The sequence below is a fragment of the Canis lupus genome, chromosome 9 (assembly GCF_003254725.2).
Source record: "Canis lupus dingo isolate Sandy chromosome 9, ASM325472v2, whole genome shotgun sequence".
Classification (NCBI taxonomy): domain Eukaryota; kingdom Metazoa; phylum Chordata; class Mammalia; order Carnivora; family Canidae; genus Canis; species Canis lupus.
In genome coordinates, this window is record NC_064251.1 from 3,317,364 (window position 1) to 3,338,284 (window position 20,921).

The 20,921-nt window shown below is 53.3% G+C and overlaps 1 protein-coding gene across 8 annotated transcripts in view; it reads left to right on the forward strand.

Annotated features, from left to right (window-relative positions):
• Positions 1-19,961, forward strand: part of CYTH1 (cytohesin 1) — a 77,824-nt gene extending 57,863 nt beyond the window's left edge. For 3 of the 8 annotated variants that reach the window (XM_025468185.3, XM_025468184.3, XM_025468186.3), the window contains exons 2-13: positions 634-716; positions 2,067-2,131; positions 3,742-3,808; positions 4,148-4,266; positions 4,542-4,622; positions 5,743-5,855; positions 7,013-7,161; positions 7,552-7,664; positions 12,714-12,792; positions 15,630-15,701; positions 16,308-16,462; positions 18,073-19,961. In XM_025468185.3, coding sequence (XP_025323970.1) covers positions 634-716; positions 2,067-2,131; positions 3,742-3,808; positions 4,148-4,266; positions 4,542-4,622; positions 5,743-5,855; positions 7,013-7,161; positions 7,552-7,664; positions 12,714-12,792; positions 15,630-15,701; positions 16,308-16,462; positions 18,073-18,151 — 1,175 coding nt within the window. In that variant the 3' untranslated portion in view covers positions 18,152-19,961. Of the gene's footprint in view, positions 1-633; positions 717-1,804; positions 1,871-2,066; positions 2,132-3,741; positions 3,809-4,147; positions 4,267-4,541; positions 4,623-5,742; positions 5,856-7,012; positions 7,162-7,551; positions 7,665-12,713; positions 12,793-15,629; positions 15,702-16,307; positions 16,467-18,072 lie in introns of those variants that run through there. The other 5 variants (XM_049113864.1, XM_049113863.1, XM_025468183.3 and 2 more) reach the window with 5 other exon arrangements.
• Positions 19,962-20,921: the final 960 nt, after the last annotated feature.

Genomic DNA, 20,921 nt, shown 5'->3' on the forward strand with positions numbered 1-20,921 from the left:
TCCTGCCTTTCCCCAGCACATTCGGAAGGGCCCTGCGAGGGGGCTTCTGTCCAAGCCCCTGTGCGTGTCGGGGGAGGAAGTGTTGCGTGGGGAGAACTGGGAACTCAGGGACTCTGAGGAGGAGAGTGCAGGAAAACACAGCGGGAAGCGTGCAAAGCCCGGGCGAAGTCACCCCGTCCTCAGAGTTAAGCACTCAGGTGGGGTGTCTCCTTCTGGACTTTCCCCCCTGCGCGTGTGTAGTCTGTCCCCTCCCCACTTACGGGTATCGTGGACGTGGTTGTGGATCGGGGTGGGCCCAGTGCGGGGGCCTCCAGTGTCCCCGCCGCAAGGGCTGAAGATGGCCAGGGCTCGGCTGACAGTCCCCTTTTATCCCTGGCCAACCTCATTTGACCTCAGGCTGCCTTTTCTCTCTTGTTTCCATGGCAAGTGCGCCTTCAGCAGAGCTTTTCTCTGAGAGCAGGGCGCTTGCTTCCTTTGGTGAAGCTGATGGAGAACAGGAGCCAGAGCTGTCCCCATTTCCAAAACGGGCTTCTAGTTTCTTCCGTGGTGTCCTTGTCCTTTTGTGGTCTCCGGAGTCTGTTTATTTCTGGTGAGAGAAAGCTTTCTTAGTAACATTTCCCTCCTTTCTTGCAGTTCCCAGTGACCTGACGGCAGAGGAGCGTCAGGAACTGGAGAATATCCGGCGGAGAAAGCAGGAGCTGCTGGCCGACATTCAGGTAGGAGGTCACAGCAGGGATGCCTGCCCTGTGCCGGCTGTCCTTTACAGAGAGGTGCCTTCTGAGCTGACCCCCCCCAGCTCTGAGGAAAGTGTAGTCATGCGGGTCTCACCGGTGAGAAGATGGAATCTTAGGTCGGGTGGTCCGTGAACCCTCCCCTAGCTGGTCAGTTGTCGCAACTAGGTGACCCGGGCCCTCTGACTCCCAGGCGGGGTTCTCACTACCGAGTGGGGTGTGGATGAGGGCTCAGGGGCTTGGAACATGGACTTCGGGTGAAGCTGGACCCACGTCCGGTCCTGGCTCTCTGCCCCTTGCTGGAGGAGCGATCTCAGATAATAGGAATCGGGTTCTTTGAACATCAGTTCCTTCAGCTGTAAGATAACGAGTGAAAGCACCTGTTGATGGGTTGCCATCAGGGGTAAATGAGGCCCTGTTCCTACAGGACTTATCGTCTCTGCTCGTCCCTGTGAGATATTTAAGCAGCAAGCGCTGTTTCATCAGTGTTTCTGAGATCCTTTGTGGAGCTGTGAAGCTTTGTAGGACAGAAGTCATAGAAGCCATTGGTTGGATTATTTTAGCCCTTAGGGCAGCAGATGTTATTCTTGTAGAATTCTTTGTAAAACATTTGGGAGCTCGGGGGTGGGGAGAGGAGGGCAGGGACCTACTCTGGGACCCCAAAGCTGCAGAGAGTGGAAAGGAAAGACTTGCTGTGCTGTTGACTTCAGTATAATTTGATCACTTGCCCTAATCCTTTGATTCCTCTTTGGTGAATGCTAGGAAATCTTAGCAGTTCTTCACCCCAGGCCCCCTCCGCGTGACCGTGACCGTGACCGTCCATTCTGAGGGTCGGCCTTACCCACGAAAGGGGCTGAGGAGAGGCAGGAGCTCGGGTTGGCCATTCCCCTTGCCAGCCGCTTGGCGGCAGTGTTGGCCCAGCCCAGGCACCGCGGGCCGGGCAGGCTGGGCGTGTGTCCTTCCTCCTGAGCCTTCTCACACTGGCTTAGTGAGCTACAGGGATGCAGCGCAGCCATCTCAGTGAAAAAATACGTATTTTACATGGTGTGTATGATTATAAGTTTCTTCCCTAGACTGTGATCCTTGAGGTCAGGAGCTATCTTTCTCACCTGTGTATTCCTCGGAATGTTTACTATCCGGTAGGACCTCAACAAATATTTGTTAAACAGATGAATTTTCTGGAATGTTAAAGACTTTTTTTCTGGTTTGCCTTATTTTATTTCATTTTGCTTTGCTTTATCTTGTTTTTGCTTGGAGGGAGTTCTGTGAGCTGTTAGAGGGGCTCCTCTCGCTTGCGTTGGCCCCCCTGGTAATTCTGGATTATCTGTTTTGTAGAGGCTCAAGGATGAGATAGCAGAGGTAGCTAATGAAATTGAAAACCTCGGGTCCACAGAAGAAAGGTGAGTTCGCCCAGCTGCCGGCTGGGTATTGTGGTTGGGGCTTCCCGAGCTCCCGGCCTGTGCTTGCAGCATGTGGCCAGGGAAGTGTGCTTTCTGCCCTCAGTCCCTAGCAAGCACACATGGCACTGTGTTTCCTGTCCTCCCCTCTTCAGTGCAGGGGAAGGCCTTTCATATCATTGCAGACATCAAAGCAGAAAACTCTGAAGGCCCCCAGAGCCTGAAACATCCCTTAAATGACTGTGTGACCTGGTGTTTCTTCCCTTTGCTGTCCACTGTGTTTGCATTTTAGAGTTTGTGCTTTTCCTTAGTGTCAAAAGCTTAATGCTGCTCGCACCATTTCTGAAGGCTGGAGCACCCAGTGTTTCTGGGTGCGGATGCCACGGGGGGCTCGCCTGTGCCTCCCCTACGCTTGGGAGCAGAGCTTGGACATGGCATTCTAGTGCAACACTGCGAGAAGCGCTTGCAGGTTAATGGCATGAGCGTCAGTGACCTCCAGAGTTTAGTTTTGAATGGGGTTCCCAGACCGTTTTCTAAGTACTTAATGCACTAACTGGGCTGTTTCTAACTCACTACATGTCTGTATTTTTGTAAGCCTAAGTCCCCTGTCTGGCTTCCTAAGACCATTTGAGTTTGTTATTTTAAGCGGGTATGGGCGGTGCCATTAGGGCTTAGTGAAGCCAGGCGGTCTGCGGAGAATGGCCAGCTCATCACTGCCAGGCTCTGTATTGTCAGTTTGGGATTACAGCCTTTTTACCTTACATTTTTAAAAATTGTAGCTTTAAAACAGTGAATACATTGGAGTTTAATCAAACTTTAAAGCCTCTCTTAAACATACTATGAGAAGAAACAGGTAAGCCACAGACAAGGAGAAACATTTGCAATAGTGTGTCTGAAAAAGGACTTGCATCCAGAACACATGTGACTCAGTGATAAGAAGGCCCAGACTGAGAGTGGGCCCAGGGCCCTGGTGTCGGTGAGTGCCGGTGCTCGGGAGCGGCACTTTCTTGTCATGTGACACACGCGCCCATGCCATGGCCAGCAGTTCTGTGCCCAGGTGTTCACTTGGGAGAGATGAAAGCACGCCCAGGGAAAGAATGTGCAGTGGTGCTTATGGCATTCTCACTTCTCCCCGCCCCAGCTGTAGGCGGCTGGAATGCCAGCCGGTGGGCACGGGGCGGGCTGGTTGAGGTCATAGGCCGGTTACTTACATGTCACTCACACAGCACACCCTTGCTGGGTGGTAAAAACGTTCTGCATCTGGTTGTGGTGATAGCTGCATAACTTCATAAGCTTACTAAAAATCGTTCAAGCGTACAATTAAGATGGGCATATTGTTATGATATGTACGTGATACCTTAATAAAGTTTTTTTTTTTTTTTTTTTTTAATCATGTTAAAAGAGAAGCATGGAGTAAAAGGAACAAACAAACCTGGGGCGGGGATCAGGCTTTCAGCTGACCTTCCGCACTTAGACCTAAGTACGCCTGTGCTTTCCTGATAGCACTTTCAAAAATCTCTACAAGTCCGTGGGTGCAAGTGGGAATGATACTAGGCTTTCACAGCTTCCTGACTGCCTGGAATACTAACATGGCTGTGGTGGTTGTTTTACAGGAAAAACATGCAGAGGAACAAACAGGTAGCCATGGGCAGGAAAAAATTTAACATGGACCCTAAAAAGGTGAGTGGAGAGGGTGCTACTGGAGTCCTCGGACTTTAAAAAGGTGAAAGATTTATATGATCTGAAGAGAAACCAGAGTATTCGGGCTTTAAGATGGGCATCTGCCACGCTCAGATGGAGCCCGGTAGTGCCCGTCACAGCTTCCTGCCCTTCTGTGGAGCACACGTCCCAGTGTCACGTCCTCTGCCCTGGCTCCTCAGCTGGGACTCCCCTAACCCTTCGTGTCCATTGCCGAGTATTTATTAGATACTTGCTGTGTGTCCTTCCTCTGCCCTTTCCCCTCCTTTCTAGAGGTTTCTAGGGTGTGAGTGTCATCGGCATCCTTGATGTCTCTTCTAGGGGATCCAATTCTTAATAGAGAATGACCTGCTGAAGAATACCTGTGAAGACATTGCCCAGTTCTTGTACAAAGGGGAAGGCCTCAATAAAACCGCCATTGGTGACTACCTGGGGGAGAGGTAAGGCCTCGGGAGAAAGGAGTGGGTTGTCAGGAGTTCCGGTGTGCTCCAAGTCCCCAAAGAGAGCGCTGTCCTCGGGCAGCTGGGTTCTGTCCTCAGTTGGTGCTGAGGGGGGCTGTACTGGCGAACAGTGCCTGGTGGGGACCTCGCCATGTATGGAGTCTGTGGGGCTGGGGGACTCGGCTTGGAAAGTGCCTGGCTGGGGCTAGAAGCCTGGAATCTCAGGCTCGGTTTCTGACTTCCACCCCCACCCCCATCTTTGTTTTTCTTGCTAGAGACGAGTTTAATATCCAGGTTCTTCATGCATTTGTGGAGTTACATGAGTTCACTGACCTTAACCTTGTCCAGGCACTACGGTGAGTGTGTTTGGGGATGGTGCCCTGGGAGGTGGGAGAGGCACATCTCTGTGCCAGGTCTGTCCTATGTGGCGTTTTGGTGAAGGGAAGTCTCTGGGGGCCCGTGTTGAGCATCCTGAAGTATGTTGTATGTTGAAGGAAAGCGGCCTAAGAGCCTGTGGCCGAGAGGACTGGATGGTTAACGAGAACTGAATAACAATCCCCGTCCTGAAGGCAAATTTCACAAAATTCTTCCTCATGTGTTTTAATAGGAAATTTCATTGGGAAATTGGTTTATGTTTAAATTTGGAAATTTTTTCTAGTTTTCAGTGTAGAAAACCCTTTAGTCCTCTGCCCTAGAATAGGAATTCAGTAGCTGTTCACTTCATTTTAGGAAAGTAAATTTACATTTTTTACTAAATCTTTTTTCTTTTTTTTTTAAGATTTATTTGTTTGAGAGTGCAGGTACACACACATGCAAAGGCAGGTGAGGGGCAGAGGCAGAGGAAATGAGAGTCCCAAGCAGACTCCGCACTTAGCATGGAGCCATAGGCAGGGCTCGATCTCATGACACATGAGCCAAAACCAAGAGTCAGATCCAACCAATTGAGCCATCCATTTCTCCCCATTTTTACAAAATCTTTGGAGACATTGTCCTCTAGTGTCCTGGCTGCTGGGGGGTGTCAACAGCACCATCTTTTGTGTTGCTATTTGGGCAGGTGAAAATAATGCACAATGAGACCTATTGGCCATGGTCCCTCTTTGACTTAAAGGGATCAATTATGAATGCTTTGATAGAAAATCTTTTTCCACCACCTCATCTTATTTTCCAGAGATGAGAGCTCATTAACGTGAGCATTATTTCTATTTCAGTCTTGTATATTAATCTGAAGAGGTGAATCATTCTGTTATACAGGAAAACCTTAATTTTTCACCTTCTCTTAAACACTTTACCTTTGACTAAGAGAACAGTGATATAGAACTGTAGTTTGCACCTGCTAAGAGCTGGAAGCCCAATGCCAGTGGGTCCCCCTTTTGCACTTTCGTATTAAAATCCATGGGAAATGTAACAACCATTCCTGGAGAAGTGAGCGGTGTCCCTGAGCCCCAGCCCAGTAACATACCTGTCCTCACCACTCAGGCAGTTCCTGTGGAGCTTCCGGCTACCGGGAGAGGCCCAGAAGATTGACCGGATGATGGAGGCATTTGCACAGCGCTACTGCCAGTGTAATAATGGGGTGTTCCAGTCCACAGGTAGGGCGGCCGTGTGCCCCACTGATGGCCAGCATTTCCCACGAAAGTCTCTCTCGGCACTAGATAGTTTCCAGAACAACAGGGCCTGGGTTCATGCCAAGAACAGTGATTTAAGTGGTAGTTATAATAGTAAAATGTTGGGAAAGATCCAGAAGTCCAGGGAGTAGGAATAAGGGGGTGGGAATGTAAGTTGTAGTAGCTGTTAGGCAATGTGCAACTATTAAAAATCCTGTCCTTCATCTCTGTGGCTTACTCGTTTTACAACTAGAATTCTGAAAAGTACAGCATAGGAGGTATAGTCGGTGATATTGTAGTAACGCCGAGTGGTGATGGGTGGTGGGCTCATTTATGGTGGTGAGCACGGAGTAATGTACGAGGTGGTTGAGGCAACATGTATACACCTGAAACTAACGTCATATTGTGTGTCTGCCATACTTCAATTTAAAAAAAAATTTCGGGCAGCCCGGGTGGCTCAGCGATTTGGCGCCGCCTTCAGCCCAGGGCCTGATCCTGGGGACCTGGGATCGAGTCCCATGACGGGCTCCCTGCATGGAGCCTGCTTCTCTCTCTGCCTGTGTCTCTGTCTCTGTTTCTGTCTCTCTGTGTGTGTGTGTGTGTCTCTCATGAATAAATAAATAAAATCTTAAAAAATAATAAAGAATTAAAAAAACAAAAAATTTGTATTTAAGACGAGGCTTTATTGACATGAGGAAAATGCTGATAAGGTTAGCAAAAAAGCAGGATCAAAACTATCTTTCTGCTTTGATTCCAGTTGTTAGAGTGTGCATCTGTGAGATGCATTTGTGATGTGCTGCACTAGGCACATTTGTGTAACGAAACAAAATAAGTCATTAGCAGGTAGAGGGTTCATAGGTATTTGGGATGTTCTTTTTTACACATTGTGTCGTTCTCCAGGTTGCCTGCTGCATTCTCCTTTTGCAATCTGAAAAATAATCACCTTTAAGTCTTGAATACTTGATGCACTTATTTGTGGAACTCTTTAGTCAGCAGCAGTCAGTAGTGTGCATTTAGAAGGCATCCCGATGCGTGGATTTGTCTCATCCTTTTGAGAGCATGGCTTTTAGTTTGATTTCATGGGACATTTCTTGGTCCTTCTGGCCAGATGTTTCTGATCCTCTTTTTGCTTTTCTCTTTAGACACTTGTTACGTCCTCTCATTTGCCATCATCATGTTGAACACCAGCCTGCACAACCCCAATGTCAAGGATAAGCCCACTGTGGAAAGGTTCATCGCCATGAATCGTGGCATCAATGATGGGGGGGACCTGCCCGAGGAGCTGCTCCGGGTGAGCGCACTCTAGCCCAGGTGGTGGTGAACATGGGACAAGAGTGAGACATATGCTCTGCTCGTAAAATTTCTTTAATTATATAAAGTCCATTAAGAAAGTAGTCATGAGGCCCAGCAAGGGAATCAGGAGGGGAAAGTGGTTTATAAGTCTGAAACAAAGTGTGAGAGGAAGTCAGGCTGCTTTCTTTTCTTTCTTAATTATCCATTAGGCATCTTATTTATTTTGTCTCTGCGAGCTGCCCGAAGGCAGAACTGGTCCTGTTCTTCTGTTCGCAGTGCCTGACAAATCATGGCACATAACCTGTGCTTACTGAATGAATGAAGAGAAAGGGGAGGGAGAAGAGATGTTTCTAGAACCAGAGACATGCAATGTCGTCTTTTATCCCAGAATCTGTATGAGAGCATAAAAAACGAACCCTTTAAAATCCCAGAAGATGATGGGAATGACCTCACTCACACTTTCTTCAATCCAGACCGGGAAGGCTGGCTATTGAAACTCGGTAAGTAACGCACTCTGGTCAGGGCTCCTGATGCAGAAACAGAAAGGATGCGTGCGTGCACTCGCACATCCACGCGCTGTGGGAAAGTGGGGTTGGTGACAGGAGGCACTATGGAGAGACTCTGGGATGAAGTGCTAGTGTTCTGGTGAGATCCACCTCCATAGTTAGTGCCCCACGGCATATACAGATACTGCTGGGTGCAGACTCACTCTGCATAAACACTGCTCCCATGGGTTCACACTCCACATTTTTACTGTGCAGTTGATTAGCCAGGTTTTATTTCAAGGCAGTTCCCTGAGAACCTGGTCCTGGTCCTTTCTCTGCCCTCTTCGTCCCTGGGAGGGTGGCCAGCCGTGTCCATCTCTCTACTTCCCATCACACAGATTTATATCTGGCGCTCCCACCCCCCCACCCCAGTGCATCATCACTTCCTTCTGCATCTGGCTCCCCACAGGCAGTATGCATGGCAAACCTGAGCCCTTGGCTGCAATGCGACCCACAGCGCTCTTACTCATTCTCGGGCAGTGGTTCCCCACCCCACCCCCAACCTCCTTTCCAATCCAAATCAGCCACTTTGATGATTTTGTTCATTCAGAAAAAAAAAAAAAAATATATATATATATATACATATTCCTCTTCCCTCGGCCAAAAGTGAGCTTATGTTGCTGAAATTTGTAATCATGCCTTGTATGGAGGTGATAGAGTAACCAAAAGGAACATTCGTGCCCATGTGTGATTATTTCATTACTTATTCCAAAACACAGAGAGCCCCTGGACATAATTGGCACTTTTTTGGCCCTGGGGGGAGAATACGTTCCTCTTTTCTTCTGCCTTGGCCTTTTGATGCATGGGTTCCCTAATTACCAGGAGGTGCTCCCCCTCTACCATTTCATCGACTAGTCCTGGTGAAATTAGAAGTCGTTACTCTCTCGGCTGTGACTGACACCCCTGAGAAGTGCTGAAATGGAATCTTAAATTTCTGACCAGTTCAGGTAGCAGTAGGATTTATAATTCCTTTAAAGAGCGTAGCCCAAGACCTTGGGTTTCTATATAATTATTTCATAAATTCTCCTGAAAGCACCACTTCTCCAATTGGGGCTTTGGCCATCTCTTGAGTTGGCCGACATTTCTCACGTCTCTAAGCCAGTAGAATCTTTGAAGCGAAGGTTCTAAAATGGCCAACCCCAGAGACAGCCGTCCTGCTCCACGCCTTTCCTGCCAAGTGGACCGAGCTAAAAGGAAACCCACTGGAAATCTAAAAAGTACATCCAAGTTTGGATTTACTTCCCCTCCAGTGAAATTTGTTTAAATGCTAATGCTGAGTGTTAGCTTTGACAGCCCAGATGCTAAAATTAGAACAGTGTAGAGATTATCTTGGCTCTTGTACCAGGATGACATGTAAATTCATGAGGCATCCCATAGTTTTAAAAGGAAAAAAAAATTAACGAAACGTGGGATTTGTTTTGAGGTCATTGCATTACCTTTTCTAAAGCTCCTCCAAAGCCCTAAGTCTTCATATTGTGTTTTCATTGTAGCCACTTAGGATCACCCCCGTGTACTTATGTGCTGCAGAAGGCGGGGCTCCCAGCCATCTGCAGTTGTGTGTGTATGTCCATGTATGCATATGGCCGTAAGAATGTGTATTCTTGTGTGCACACATGTGTACGTATGTATTCATGGGGATATGTGTGTGCATTCTTACACACACCTTAAAAAGTGATAGCCATCTGCAGAGAGACACTAAATTTTCCCCTCTTAGCTCCGGATTCTGGATGTACTAATAAACATTCACTTTGTGAGAATGGATCTGCGGCATATTTGGGGCCAGGTTTTCGGTAGTGCTGCAGATCCCGCCTTCGCCAGGTGGTGCGTGGCGGATGAAACAAGCTCCCCCATTCACACGCCAGACAGTGGCATTCGCCCCGCTAGTGATTTCATGTTTGGCTCCCCCAGGACAGATGTGAATGACTAATACAGTGCACTTTGAGATTAAGGAGTTTGGTTTAATTTCTTTGTTTTAATTTTCTTTTCTCCCTCATTTGTATGTTTCCATGATTTTGGCTCTCCTTTTCCTTGCCCCAAACTCCAGGAGGTATGTAATCCCCCCAACCTGCTCGCTCGCTCTGCCAAGGCCACTGTACTTGCTGCAGCGTTTTTCTTATTTTGTTATTTTTGGTTATTTTGTTTTTTAATTGCTGGTGGTAGTGTTAATGCTGCTTCTAACTTACTGTACAGTCCCTAGGGAACTGGTCAGGATCAGGGGTTCATGGTTTCCCTTTCAGGGCTAGTGCATCAGACAGCTAGGTACCAGGCCGTGGGATAAACATTACTGACTGCCATGATGTGAGAAAACATACTAAGAGTGGGTTTAGAAAAGCAGAGAAAGTACTCACTGAATTTTCTCTTGGAATGATTGGCCAGGCATAGTCTATCTGTGTTACATTCAAATTGACACCTGTGATTTCCAGTAATTTCTCCAGAGGAGGAGGAGGAGAAGGGAGGTTTGACTTCTCAGCGATACGTGCTCCTGATACACTCTGATCAGAGAGCACGCCAGGACGAGAAGTAAATGAGACAGCTTGGGACATTTGCCTATGCATGAAACAGGGAAATGGCATCTCCTAAACTCAAAGGATGCCAAGTTTGGGGGGGAAAAAAAAAAAAGACACCCAGAGCCCCCTCCCCCCCTGGAAGTCCTGGGTATTAGAGGAGGGCGTATGACCTCGACTCCGTATTTCATGTTCTGTTTTGTTTTTCTCCCTCCTCTTTTTCAATGAATACTGTTAAAAACCCCAAATTGGCCTCTTAGTTATGCCGTTGGGACCTCCCTCCACTTGCTGATTTGGGGGTTAGGTTTTTCCTAGAGGAGCAGCTCCTCAGGTGTGTGCTCCAGCACGCAGAGAGAACAGCCCCAACGCTCAACACAGTCGTTAGCACGTTCTGGGCACCCGTCAGCGCTAGGGAAGACGGCGCCTGGCCTTTGCACCGGGGGTGGGAGGTGTCCTGTGAGTTCCACAGGGACTGTCCTAGGTGCGCGCATTGGTCTGTCTGCTTGTTTCATGTCTGTTTCTTTCAACATGGAAATCCTGCCCTGGGACTGCCGTGATGCCCCTCACGGCAGAGGTCTCTGTGACGCAGCAGGTCGTCAGGGGAAATCATCAAGGTTTTGTAATCAGGGAGGGGATCTTTCCAGCTTCGCTTTTCCTTCTAGATTTCCTTCCACCTTCTTCCTTTTCACATCTGACCCCTCCTCCATGACCTCCTAAGCCCCGAGGGCCCCTGGGTGGTCCTGTGGGGGGAGCGCATGGGAGTCAGCATGGGTTGAGGTGTCCTGTGTACCGAGCCCTGTGTGGAGATGAAGGCCCAAGAGGTAGAAGAGCCGGTTTCCCAGGCTCTGAAGTGGGGGCGGGGGTGCCTTTTTATAACATATTGGCTCCAGTTCTAAATATATTCCTTGTCTTCTTTCTTTTCCTCGTTTGTTTTGATCCTGCCCAGCCTTTCCCGTTTTCCACATGCATGTCATATTTCCATCTGTGGTTTTTTTTTCTTGATTCATGCCCTAGGGCCTTAGGGACCAGAGGCACATGCTCCCATAAACTGGCAAATTACTGCTGGAGGGCCAGTCCTGGCTTGATGCTAGCATAGGGCCCCCGGCAGGTGGACACTGTGCGTGTGCTGATAGCAAAGCCCTCCACAACTTGGGTCTGTTTAGAACTGTGGCAATTCATGATCAATCACTTAACCTCCCCGAGACTTTACACCCCACCATCTCCATAACGTCCTATCAGGAAACCCGGTGTGAGCATGTGGGCACGGCCCGGCCCGGCCCCTGGCAGCACACCCTTGAAAAGCACCCTGCCCTTGGCTCAGCTGCCTGTGGTGAGGGACAAGTGAGGAAGCATGACTCGGGTCATACCAGCTTTGCACCCCATGGGCCTTGTCTTTTGGGAAGGTGAGAGAAGTGATATCCTCTGGAGGTTACATTTTAGGCGGAAGAGCATATACTGTCAGGGCAGAAAGAAGTGCGGACAGAATGGCATGTGTATCATAACATGGGGAGGCCTTTGCATGGTTCAGGAAGCTGCCCCTTGCCCCGGCGTAAGCAGAGCAGGACCAGGTCCAGCTCAGGGCTGTGGAGGGTGCGGGATGCAGCCTCACTAAGACAGCCGGCAGCTGAGCCGCCCTCCCCAGTGCTGTCCTGAGCAGAGCTTCACGGCCCCAGCGTGGTCCTCCCACTGAGACGCTGAGGAGGACGGAGGGGCCCCTTCGGCACTCACGGCTGCCACCGTCCCTCTGGTCTGCGGCCCCTTCCTCTCGCTCATTGTGTTCAGAGCTCCACGTGAGGAGTCCAGGCTTGGAAAGGCTCCCGAGCGCTGCCTCTGTGCACCGTGGGCTCCTCCTGGTGCAGGGACTCCCCCTTGTCTCACCCAGGACTCGGGAAATTTCATTTGCAGGACACTGGCCCGGGGCCTGAAAGCCAGTATAGAATTTCACTATAATCAGGAAGGTTGGGGTAGGAATTTGGGTTCCACTCCCCAGGAAAGCCGTAGATGTGATTGTGAAGGGTTGACACATTGTAGTTCCCCTTTCCTCACTCCTGCCCCCTCTGATGAAGCCCTCCTCCTGTACCCGGGCAGGGTGCCCCAGCAGTGTAGCCCCTCTTCCCCCTCTTTCTTCTGTTGGCCCATTTCCACCACACCGACGGGCTTCCATGGGCGCATCTCCAGCCCAATCAGATTTACATCGCGTGTCCTCATCGCCCGGGTTCCCTCCCCAGCCATGCTCTCATCCCACTCTCCTGAGTTCATCTCCAGGTGCCACCTGACTTGCTTGCTCTGCTTGTACCCACAGACTTTCACTCTGTGAAAGGTGCTTCTGTTTTGGCTCTGTGTCTTGTTACTGATGTAAACTTTGCCATGGTCTCAATGTTCTGGTACCCCTGCCCCTCGCTTCCCCCGCCCTCGAGCTTTTTGAGGGGGGGGGGGTCATGTTACGGAGCCTGCTCCCGTCTGCTTGGCTCCTGTCGGACCCGCATCTCTTTTTGCTCCGTAGGTGGCAGGGTCAAGACTTGGAAAAGACGCTGGTTTATTCTCACTGACAACTGCCTTTACTACTTTGAATATACGACGGTGAGCCTCTGGGTCTGCTGCGGGACTAGGGGGGGCCAGGCCTCTGTTTCTGTCGGACTCCAGTCAGGGGTGGGGAGGTCCCAGAATCGGGGGGCCCTGCAGGTGATGTGGGCAGAGGTGGAAGCCCTGCATGGCACAGGGTGTTAGAGGCGGCGTTTGGAGCCGGGCTGGGAACAGCCAGCCTGGGTCGGTTGCCAAGAAAGGGTTTATAGCCCTTGAAAGGTGCATGAAAATCACAATGTGGAGAATTCCGATTTTCTGGATGCAGGAGAAGCAGCCCCGGGGGTTGAAAGAATAGAAGAGAAGTAAAATGAAATGAGGGAAGTTGGGAGTTACTGGAGTTTGAAGTTTTCTCAAACCGTGGAGGTTCTGTTGGTTTTCAGTGGGAACAGAATCACAGCACAGCTTTGTGTTACACGCAAGTCTCTTTCATAAGAACCTGTGAGAATAAAAATGAGAAAATAAAACCTTTTTCGAAGCTCCCTCTGCTGTGGCGCCCAGAAAGCCTGGCTGGCCGGGCTCAGACTGGCTGCCCACCTGTCTCTTGATCCCTTGTCACGCCTCCATTCTTGGTAGTGTGGGACTTGTGTCTTGAGATAAATCAGGGCAGTTGGTGCTGGTTCTGCAACCAGGTCTTCACTGAGTAAAGGTCACGGATCCTGCCAGGACAGTGAAGAAGGTAGGACCTCAGTGATGAAGGAAAGTCAGGGATGTAGCCTCAGTAGGAGCCAGGACCCTGGCACCTGCCTGGTGAGGTGGCTGTACTCTGTGACGCTCTGTGGGGAGTGGGCATCAGCCTGTGATGCGGCGTCACCCCCAAGGGCCACACGTTAGGACATCCAGTTAGTTTCCTGTTGTTCCCGCCCCCAGAGCACCGCTGAGAACAGCTCAGAACATTCCTTTCTGCCCTCCCCTCCCCAACACCCCCCCGGCCCTGCCCAGAGCTGGCCTTTTTTCTCAAAGATACCTAGACTAGTGGTATCTTTAAAGTCTTGTTTGGGTTTTTCCCCACTATTCTTTGGGTTAAAATGAAACATACACAGACACCTAAGCAGTATGCCCTGAGTTCGGGAGCAGGCTCCGCGAGATTGCAGGATGCTGTGGCTCCTCGTGATGCCAACTGTGGTGGCATTGCCTGATCCCACACTCCATCCAGCAGCGTGCCGGCCGGCGTTCCATGAGGCCACAGGACATCAGGGAGTGTGTTTCTGCAGACACGGGGGTGGGGGGCCTCAGAGTTAAGGTGGTAGGGAGAACGTCCACACAGAATCACCCAACATGGTACAGGGAATCTAGGGGAAGGACTGACAGCTGCTTCAGTACAGCTCAGGGACCAAGAGCAGGGGCAGAGGCAGTGGCCTGGGGGCTGGGCGGAGGGACCTTTCCCCACACAGCCCCGCTGCCTCCCCCTTGCCCTGAGTCCAGGAGAAGCAAACAGTAGGGCTTCTTCCCTCTTCCGATCGGCGAGCAATAAAGTCTGCAGCTGGGTAGGAATTGGTGAAATAGGAAAGTGAGAAGATGGGCCTCACTTCCTGCAACGTTGGTGTGTGCCCTGGGCTGGGAGCTCAGTGGGAGCTCTGTCACAGGGAGTGTGCCCGTGAGCGGCGTCGCCACCCCCAAGCAGGACAGCGGCGGTGCCAGAGAAGAGCTGGAGCGCGGCAGGTGTCAGATGGGCCTGCCCTCTGCTCACGGTTCTGTCGTGAGACTGTGGAAGGGGCCAGAACACAAGCTGGCCACCCCCCACCCCCCGCAAGGTGCAGGCTGAAGAACAGGTGATCTGTGTAATCACAGATCTAGAAGTTAGGTAAAAACTATAAGGAGTGGAACAGACTAGCCGAGAATAAAATCACCATTACAGAAGAAAGATTGGAGACAGTCACAGATTGTGTCTGGAAAAGATGAGTGTGAAGACAGGGAAGAGGTAAGCAGTTAGGAGGACAGGAAAGGTGACCCCAATGCTGGAGCGTCGGCACCCGCGCATACACAGATCCCATCTGTTCCAAGATTATCCCCCCAAAAGGGAAAGGAACCTGAATCTGCAAATGGGGAGTGCACAGTGTCTCAGGAGCATTTGTCGTAGGGAGCTTGGTGCCAAGGCTTAGTCCAGCTACCGTGGTGAACTTGGAGTGAAGTCGTGGGCTGCGGGGTGGCCGGATGCCCAGGAGAGGGAGTGGGAAGGTTGGCGTTAGCTGTCCGGCGGGTGCGGAGTGCATGTGCGTGGTGGCCTTTGTTGAGAGGGCCCCCGGGGGCAGGGGCCTGGCAGGGGTGTCCTGGCTCTGCTCTGGACAGGCCTGGAGGTGCCTTTGCAGACCTACCTGGAGTCGTCAGGGAGGCAGTTTCTCTTTGAAGATCCTACGGTCTGGCGAGGGGAAAGCTAGGGCAGGGGGTTGTGAGTGTACATAAACGCACTAAACTGTCTCCGGCGTTCGAGGCAGCGAGCCGGGCACCTAGAGCAAGACCAGGGCTTTCTGGGGTTGCCGACACTGGAACAGAAGGTGAAGGCGTGTGTGCAGGAGCCGGGCGGAGGAGCCACGTGGTTTCTGTGAGAGGCTGGCGTGCTCCCTGCTGGAGGGCCTCCCGTGGGCTCTTCCCAGACACGTGCTGAGCCTCCCCTGGGCACTCACCCCGCAGAGGCCGCCGGGCGCAGGGACTCCTATACCCACACGCTTCCTGGCCCGTTCCTGATTTTAGAATGTAGGGTGTGGGCCCCAGAGCTGATTTGTGAGCCCGAGGTTATGGGAGAAGAGCAGAGCCCCGGCAACTTGTGAGTGAGGGACGTGGGGGCACGCGAGCTCATGACCCAGCGTGAGGTCTCTGTGTCTGCCACTGTTCTACAGGATAAGGAGCCCCGTGGAATTATACCTTTAGAGAATCTGAGTATCCGGGAGGTGGAGGACTCCAAAAAACCAGTGAGTATCTCCTGGGGGACGGGGTAGGGGTGGGGGTGGGGGGCCAAAAGAGAAGGTAGCAGTTCTTAAAACAAGGCTGAAAGTGCAAAGATTTACCTAAAACTGAAAAGGAGCGTCGTGCCCCTGATTCAGCCCAACTCAAAGTCACCTTCACGTTCGGGCCAGAGACGAGGCTATGGCTGACCTCTGCCCCCCTGCCTCTGCGTCCCTGTGGCCTGTCCACGAGCGGTGGGATTGTCCTTCCTTAAAAGGCAGCAGGAAGCGCCCACAACCGGGCGCCCTCCCGACGCCCCCGGTACCTGGAATGTGCCGGCGCTACGGGCCGGGCTCTCGAAGGCACCTGCGTACCTACCGCTGTTCGCCGCGTTGCTGGTCTGTTGGGAGCGCAGCGGACGTGTGTGCCTGGTGTCTTCGCTAGCCGGGCTGACGGGCAGGCAGCCGACATTCTCCGGCGTTCACTGCTGGGCTCCTCTTCGCCGTAGGAAAGCACACGTTGCCTGTGTTTCACGGGAGTCAGAACGAAGGGTCTTTTGAGAAATAAACATTTTTTGGTCTTGATCAGTAGCTTTCTCAGGTCTTTGTCTTCCTCTCTTTTCTGATTCTCAGAACTGCTTTGAGCTTTACATCCCTGACAACAAAGACCAAGTCATCAAGGCCTGCAAGACGGAGGCTGACGGGCGGGTGGTGGAAGGAAACCACACCGTGTACCGGATCTCGGCCCCGACGCCCGAAGAGAAGGAGGAGTGGATTAAGTGCATCAAGTAGGTGATCTGAGGCGTCGCGGTGCTTTCACCGGACGAGGGCTCTCTCCTCGCACACGTCTGCTGCCCAGCGTGCCGCCCGTCCCTCGCCTGGGCTCCTGGGTTAGATCTTCAGGGGAGAGTCTGACTGGAGTCCCAGACTGTCTGTCAGTGGGTCCTTGGGTGCTTGGCCAAGACAGCAGCTCGAGTCTAGGCTTCCCAGAGGGCTCCTCGGCCTCGTGGTCAGGATGGCAGCGCAGTGGAGATAGTAATTGTTTTATCATTTCATTTTCATTGAAGCACGCTCTGCAGTTGCCTCAAGCTCTTGTGTGTGCATGGGTTACCCTCTGTGTCCCGTGTGCCCCGTTGTGTGATCACTGGAGCGGCCCACTGGCAGTGCACAGCCGCTCCTACTCTGTTCCGTGGCCTGTACTCCTACGCCCAGAAACGCTGAGCCCTCTTTATAGACACGTTTGGAATCGTTCCGTCCTTTAGTGAGGGTGGGAGGGCACACACAGGCCCTCCCTGGGAAGCTCAGTTCCTGGCTGGGCCCCAGCACCACCTGGCCGGTGGTGCAGGATTCGCACACCGTGCACATGCCCTCCGGGTACCGTCTCCTCACTCTTCGCCGCAGCTGGGGAAGCACGGTCGTCCCCATTTTACAGGTGAGGACACTGAGGCACAACACAGTGAATAAAATTGTCCAGAGCCACAGAGATGGTGCTGGTCTTCAGACCTGAGCCTGTGACTCAAGAAGCCGCACTCCTGACCGCCAGGCAGCCGTCGGCTTCGGCGCCCCTGGCTCTTGACACTCAACTGAGGCCTTTGTGACAAGGTCCCCTTGGGACACATGCCAGGGACTGTGGATTCTTGCTGCCCCAAGGAGCTGTGCAGATGCACTTGGGGACGCGTCATCTCTGGTGAACAGACCCCTGTCGTCTACCTGGTCGGGTGCAGAGCCAGTGGGCAGCTGGGCTCGTGGGCAAGCGTGGAGACTCGTGGGCACTTAGAGTGTAGCAGCTCTGGAAAAGCCCTTGAGCACCCGCGGCACAACGTGCTGGACAGTTGGGATTGACGAGTGCACCAGGGTGGCCTTGCTGTCACCGTCCTGCGCTGGGGTCTCTGGGGCAGTGCCCGGGCACACGCAGGCTCCCTCCCCGCCGAGCCTGGCCGGCCGCCCCCTAAGGGCCCCGTGACACTGCGGACTGCCCACCTGTGGTCTTGGTTATCGAGTCGGTCGGTGTGTGCGGGACTCAGAAGCTGTGTAGTCCAGAGTGGGGCGGCCATTGAGCAGCACGTGCCAGACCACCACGGGCCACGGATCGTGTGGCGCTCGCAGTCACGTAGAACTGAGGTCCCACGTTTGTCTTTCTGGGCCGGAATATTAGAGTCTGTAACACTCTGTTCGTAAACCCACCCCATGGTTAGGTAGAAACAGGCAGTAAATAGTGCAGAACTGTCTTGGCACACGGACCATGTGTCTCTTCCAGAGCTTGTCCCTTAAGTCATTGTGAGGACACGGTGACCGTTGGCGCCACTGACTTGGCCTTTGCAGTGACAGTCGAGGGGGGTGGGGGTGCAAGCCCTCCGGGCCTGTTCCTCAGCCTGTTTGTTCTCTCCTCTGTGTCCAGAGCAGCCATCAGCAGGGACCCTTTCTACGAGATGCTAGCGGCGCGGAAGAAGAAGGTCTCCTCCACGAAAAGACACTGAGTCTGCACAGCGAGCGGTGCCAGCGTGCAAGGCGTGAGAGGCCCTGGGTTCCTTCTCCGTCCCCCCCATGGACGGGGGGCGGGCTGCCGAGCAGGGCTGTCACCTGCTGGGCGTCACCCTGAATTCCTAGAGACTGGCTTCAGCTTTGCTATTCATTTTTAAGTGGGAGAAGGGTAGGCAGTTAGCACCGGGGAGAGGGATCTGACGCCCGTCAGGCGAGCCTCTCTCTCTAAAAAGATCAGAGCCCCTGTCAGCACATCAGCCTCCTTCCTGCAAGTCTCTCGCTCAGCAGGTCTGATAGCAGAGCCCGAAGCCGACTGTTTACCTCTTGGTTATTTCCCTGTGAAGAAGCCTTCAACCCTGCACCATAAATACATGTATCGATATATTATTACTCTATGTTAAGAAAGAAGTGGAATGGAAGAGAAGCCACGTACTATAAAGATATATTTTTGTTTTTTAAAGAGAGAAAAAGATAAAGTAGAGCCGTTCAGAGGCATCCTGCCTGGTCCGGGGTGGGGGCTCTCTGGGCAGCCGCTGGGGTCCCCCCACCCGCCCCCGGGCCGCTGGCGGGAGCCGCCTTCCCAGCAGCTGGAGGGCCGGCCGGGCCGCGGGAGAGGCGCGGGCACGGCGGGCACAGGCGGGCACAGGCGGGCAGGCCGCTCCGGCTCTCCGCTCCACGCGCTGGGGGCGCCGAGGCCAGAGGAGAACCGCTGGACACTCGCACTGTCCTTTCTCTTTCCGAGTTCCTTCTTGTCGGGCTTTAAGACGCAAAGTCAGCATTTTCCCTTGAGCTTAAATACCCAGTAACCAAAACTGTGAGGCAGGCAGTCCCAGCCGAGGCTCGGGACGGTTTCCTGCTCGGTTCCTCCTCCTCCCCCAGAGCTACAGTCCTCGTTTTAGAGGAAGGAGCAGGTCTTATCACCTTAGGTCTTCAGCTTTTTCTGCCTCAAAACTGGCCCTGACCTGGACCGCTGTGGGTGCGCTGGGGCGGGGGCCAGACAGGAAGGGGCCGCCGCTGCCCGGGGGGTGGGGGCACGGCCGCCTCGTGTCCTTCCCTCCCGCCAAGGCCCGTGTGCAGGCTGGCCTCACGCCTCCTGCCTTGCGGTGTGAAGGGAGCCACGACACGCGGCGTCCTCCTGCCGTTCTCTCAGGGACTCTCGGGGCCGCTCCTGCCACCGTCCAGGCCACGCGCTGGTGCGGGCAGAGGGGGGCCGGCCCGGGCCATCCCGGCGCCCCCGTGCCGCCCGGGGCCAGGCGGGGCCTGCGAAGGCGAAGGGCGGCCGGTCCTCTCGGACACCGTGACCCCAGCCCCTCCGCCACCCTCAGGGCCGCCTGGCGCTCTGCAGAGGACTTTCGTGAAAGGGCGTGACTGGGGGTGCCGGCCGGGGTGCTCTCCGGGGCCCCCTTCACACAAGGTCCTACCTGGAGCGGCCACGGGCGTGTTCCTGCCGGAGCCGCAGCTCACAAGGGGGTCGGGAGGAGGGCCGGGCCCCGGGCCCCCCGCCAGCCGCATCCCCCACCCTGGCCCTCGCCGATACTACACGGAGGCACCTGGATCAGTATTAGTCTATTTATCAGAGCTGTAAATAATCCATGTATAGTTTTTCTCCTTTTAGATTATTTTGTATTTGTTTAAAAAAAGTTTTGTCAAAATATAAAATATAAAGAAATGACTGAAAGTTGTCGACAGGGTTTTAAAAAAATTATAATTATTCCAATTGTTTTTTTGTTCGTTTGTTGGGTTTTTTTGCATTGTAAACTAGCGCCAAGGAACTGCAGCAAATAAACTCCAGATCTGCCCAAAGCACCCCTGCTGTCTGTCTGTGGCCTCCTTTACCGCCCCCCCACCCCCGCCCGCCAGGTGACCTCGGAGCAGGGAGGCCCAGTGGCTCCCCGTCTCTGCAGGCGGCAAGAGTATGGACGGGGAGCCGGGAGGAGCTTCCGTCCTCTTCCTCAGCAGAGCGAGGCAGGAAGAAGCTCGCCCGTTGCCCCCTTTGCAGGAAGAAGAGTCCAACTGACAAACCCCCAGCTTTGAGTGAAGATCGAGGACCGGGCCTCCCGGGGACCTCGGTTTCCAGAGGAGGCTGCGCCGTGTCGTGAGGGTCACGGTGAGGCAGCCCTGCAGGGGCGGGACGAGCCCTGGCCTATTCCCGTCCTGGCTGCTTGGGCCCGGGTCGCTCGCCCGTGTGTCCGCCTGCAGGCCTTCTGGATTTGCGCAAGTGTCGGGAGCGTGTCGCCCCTCCGGAGCCGCCGTGCTGCGGTCCTCTGCGAGCAGCATCTCGGACAAGCCCGCGTTCCTTTGCGCACTTGGGGCCAGCGCTGCCCTTTGCCGTCCAGTCCGGTCTGATTGCTCACAGCCTGGCCCCCCCTCGCCTTCCTCGGTTCCTCCAGGGCCTTCCGTGGGCTGTCTCCAGCCCGGCCGCCCCTCAGTCACCTTCCCTTCCGCGTGGGAGCCCTCCCGCCCAGTCCCTGGCTGTCCTCATCCCCGAGATCCCGGCGCAGGCATCCCACCCCCTGGGGGGCTTCTTGACCCTCCCCCCACGTTCCCTGCCAACACCCCGGACTCCCCGTCACCATCCCCACCACACTGAGTTTCCTCTTCTTTTTAGAAAGTAACACTCTTTGCTGTACAGCCTGCCAAGTCCCACAAAATCACACGGAAATTTGAATTTTACAGTGGCTTGTCAGCCCAGGCAAAGCCCACGGGAGCGGTTCTCGTGCTCATGAACTGATGGGGGGGGTTGGGCCTCCAGGGAGCCAGGTGTGC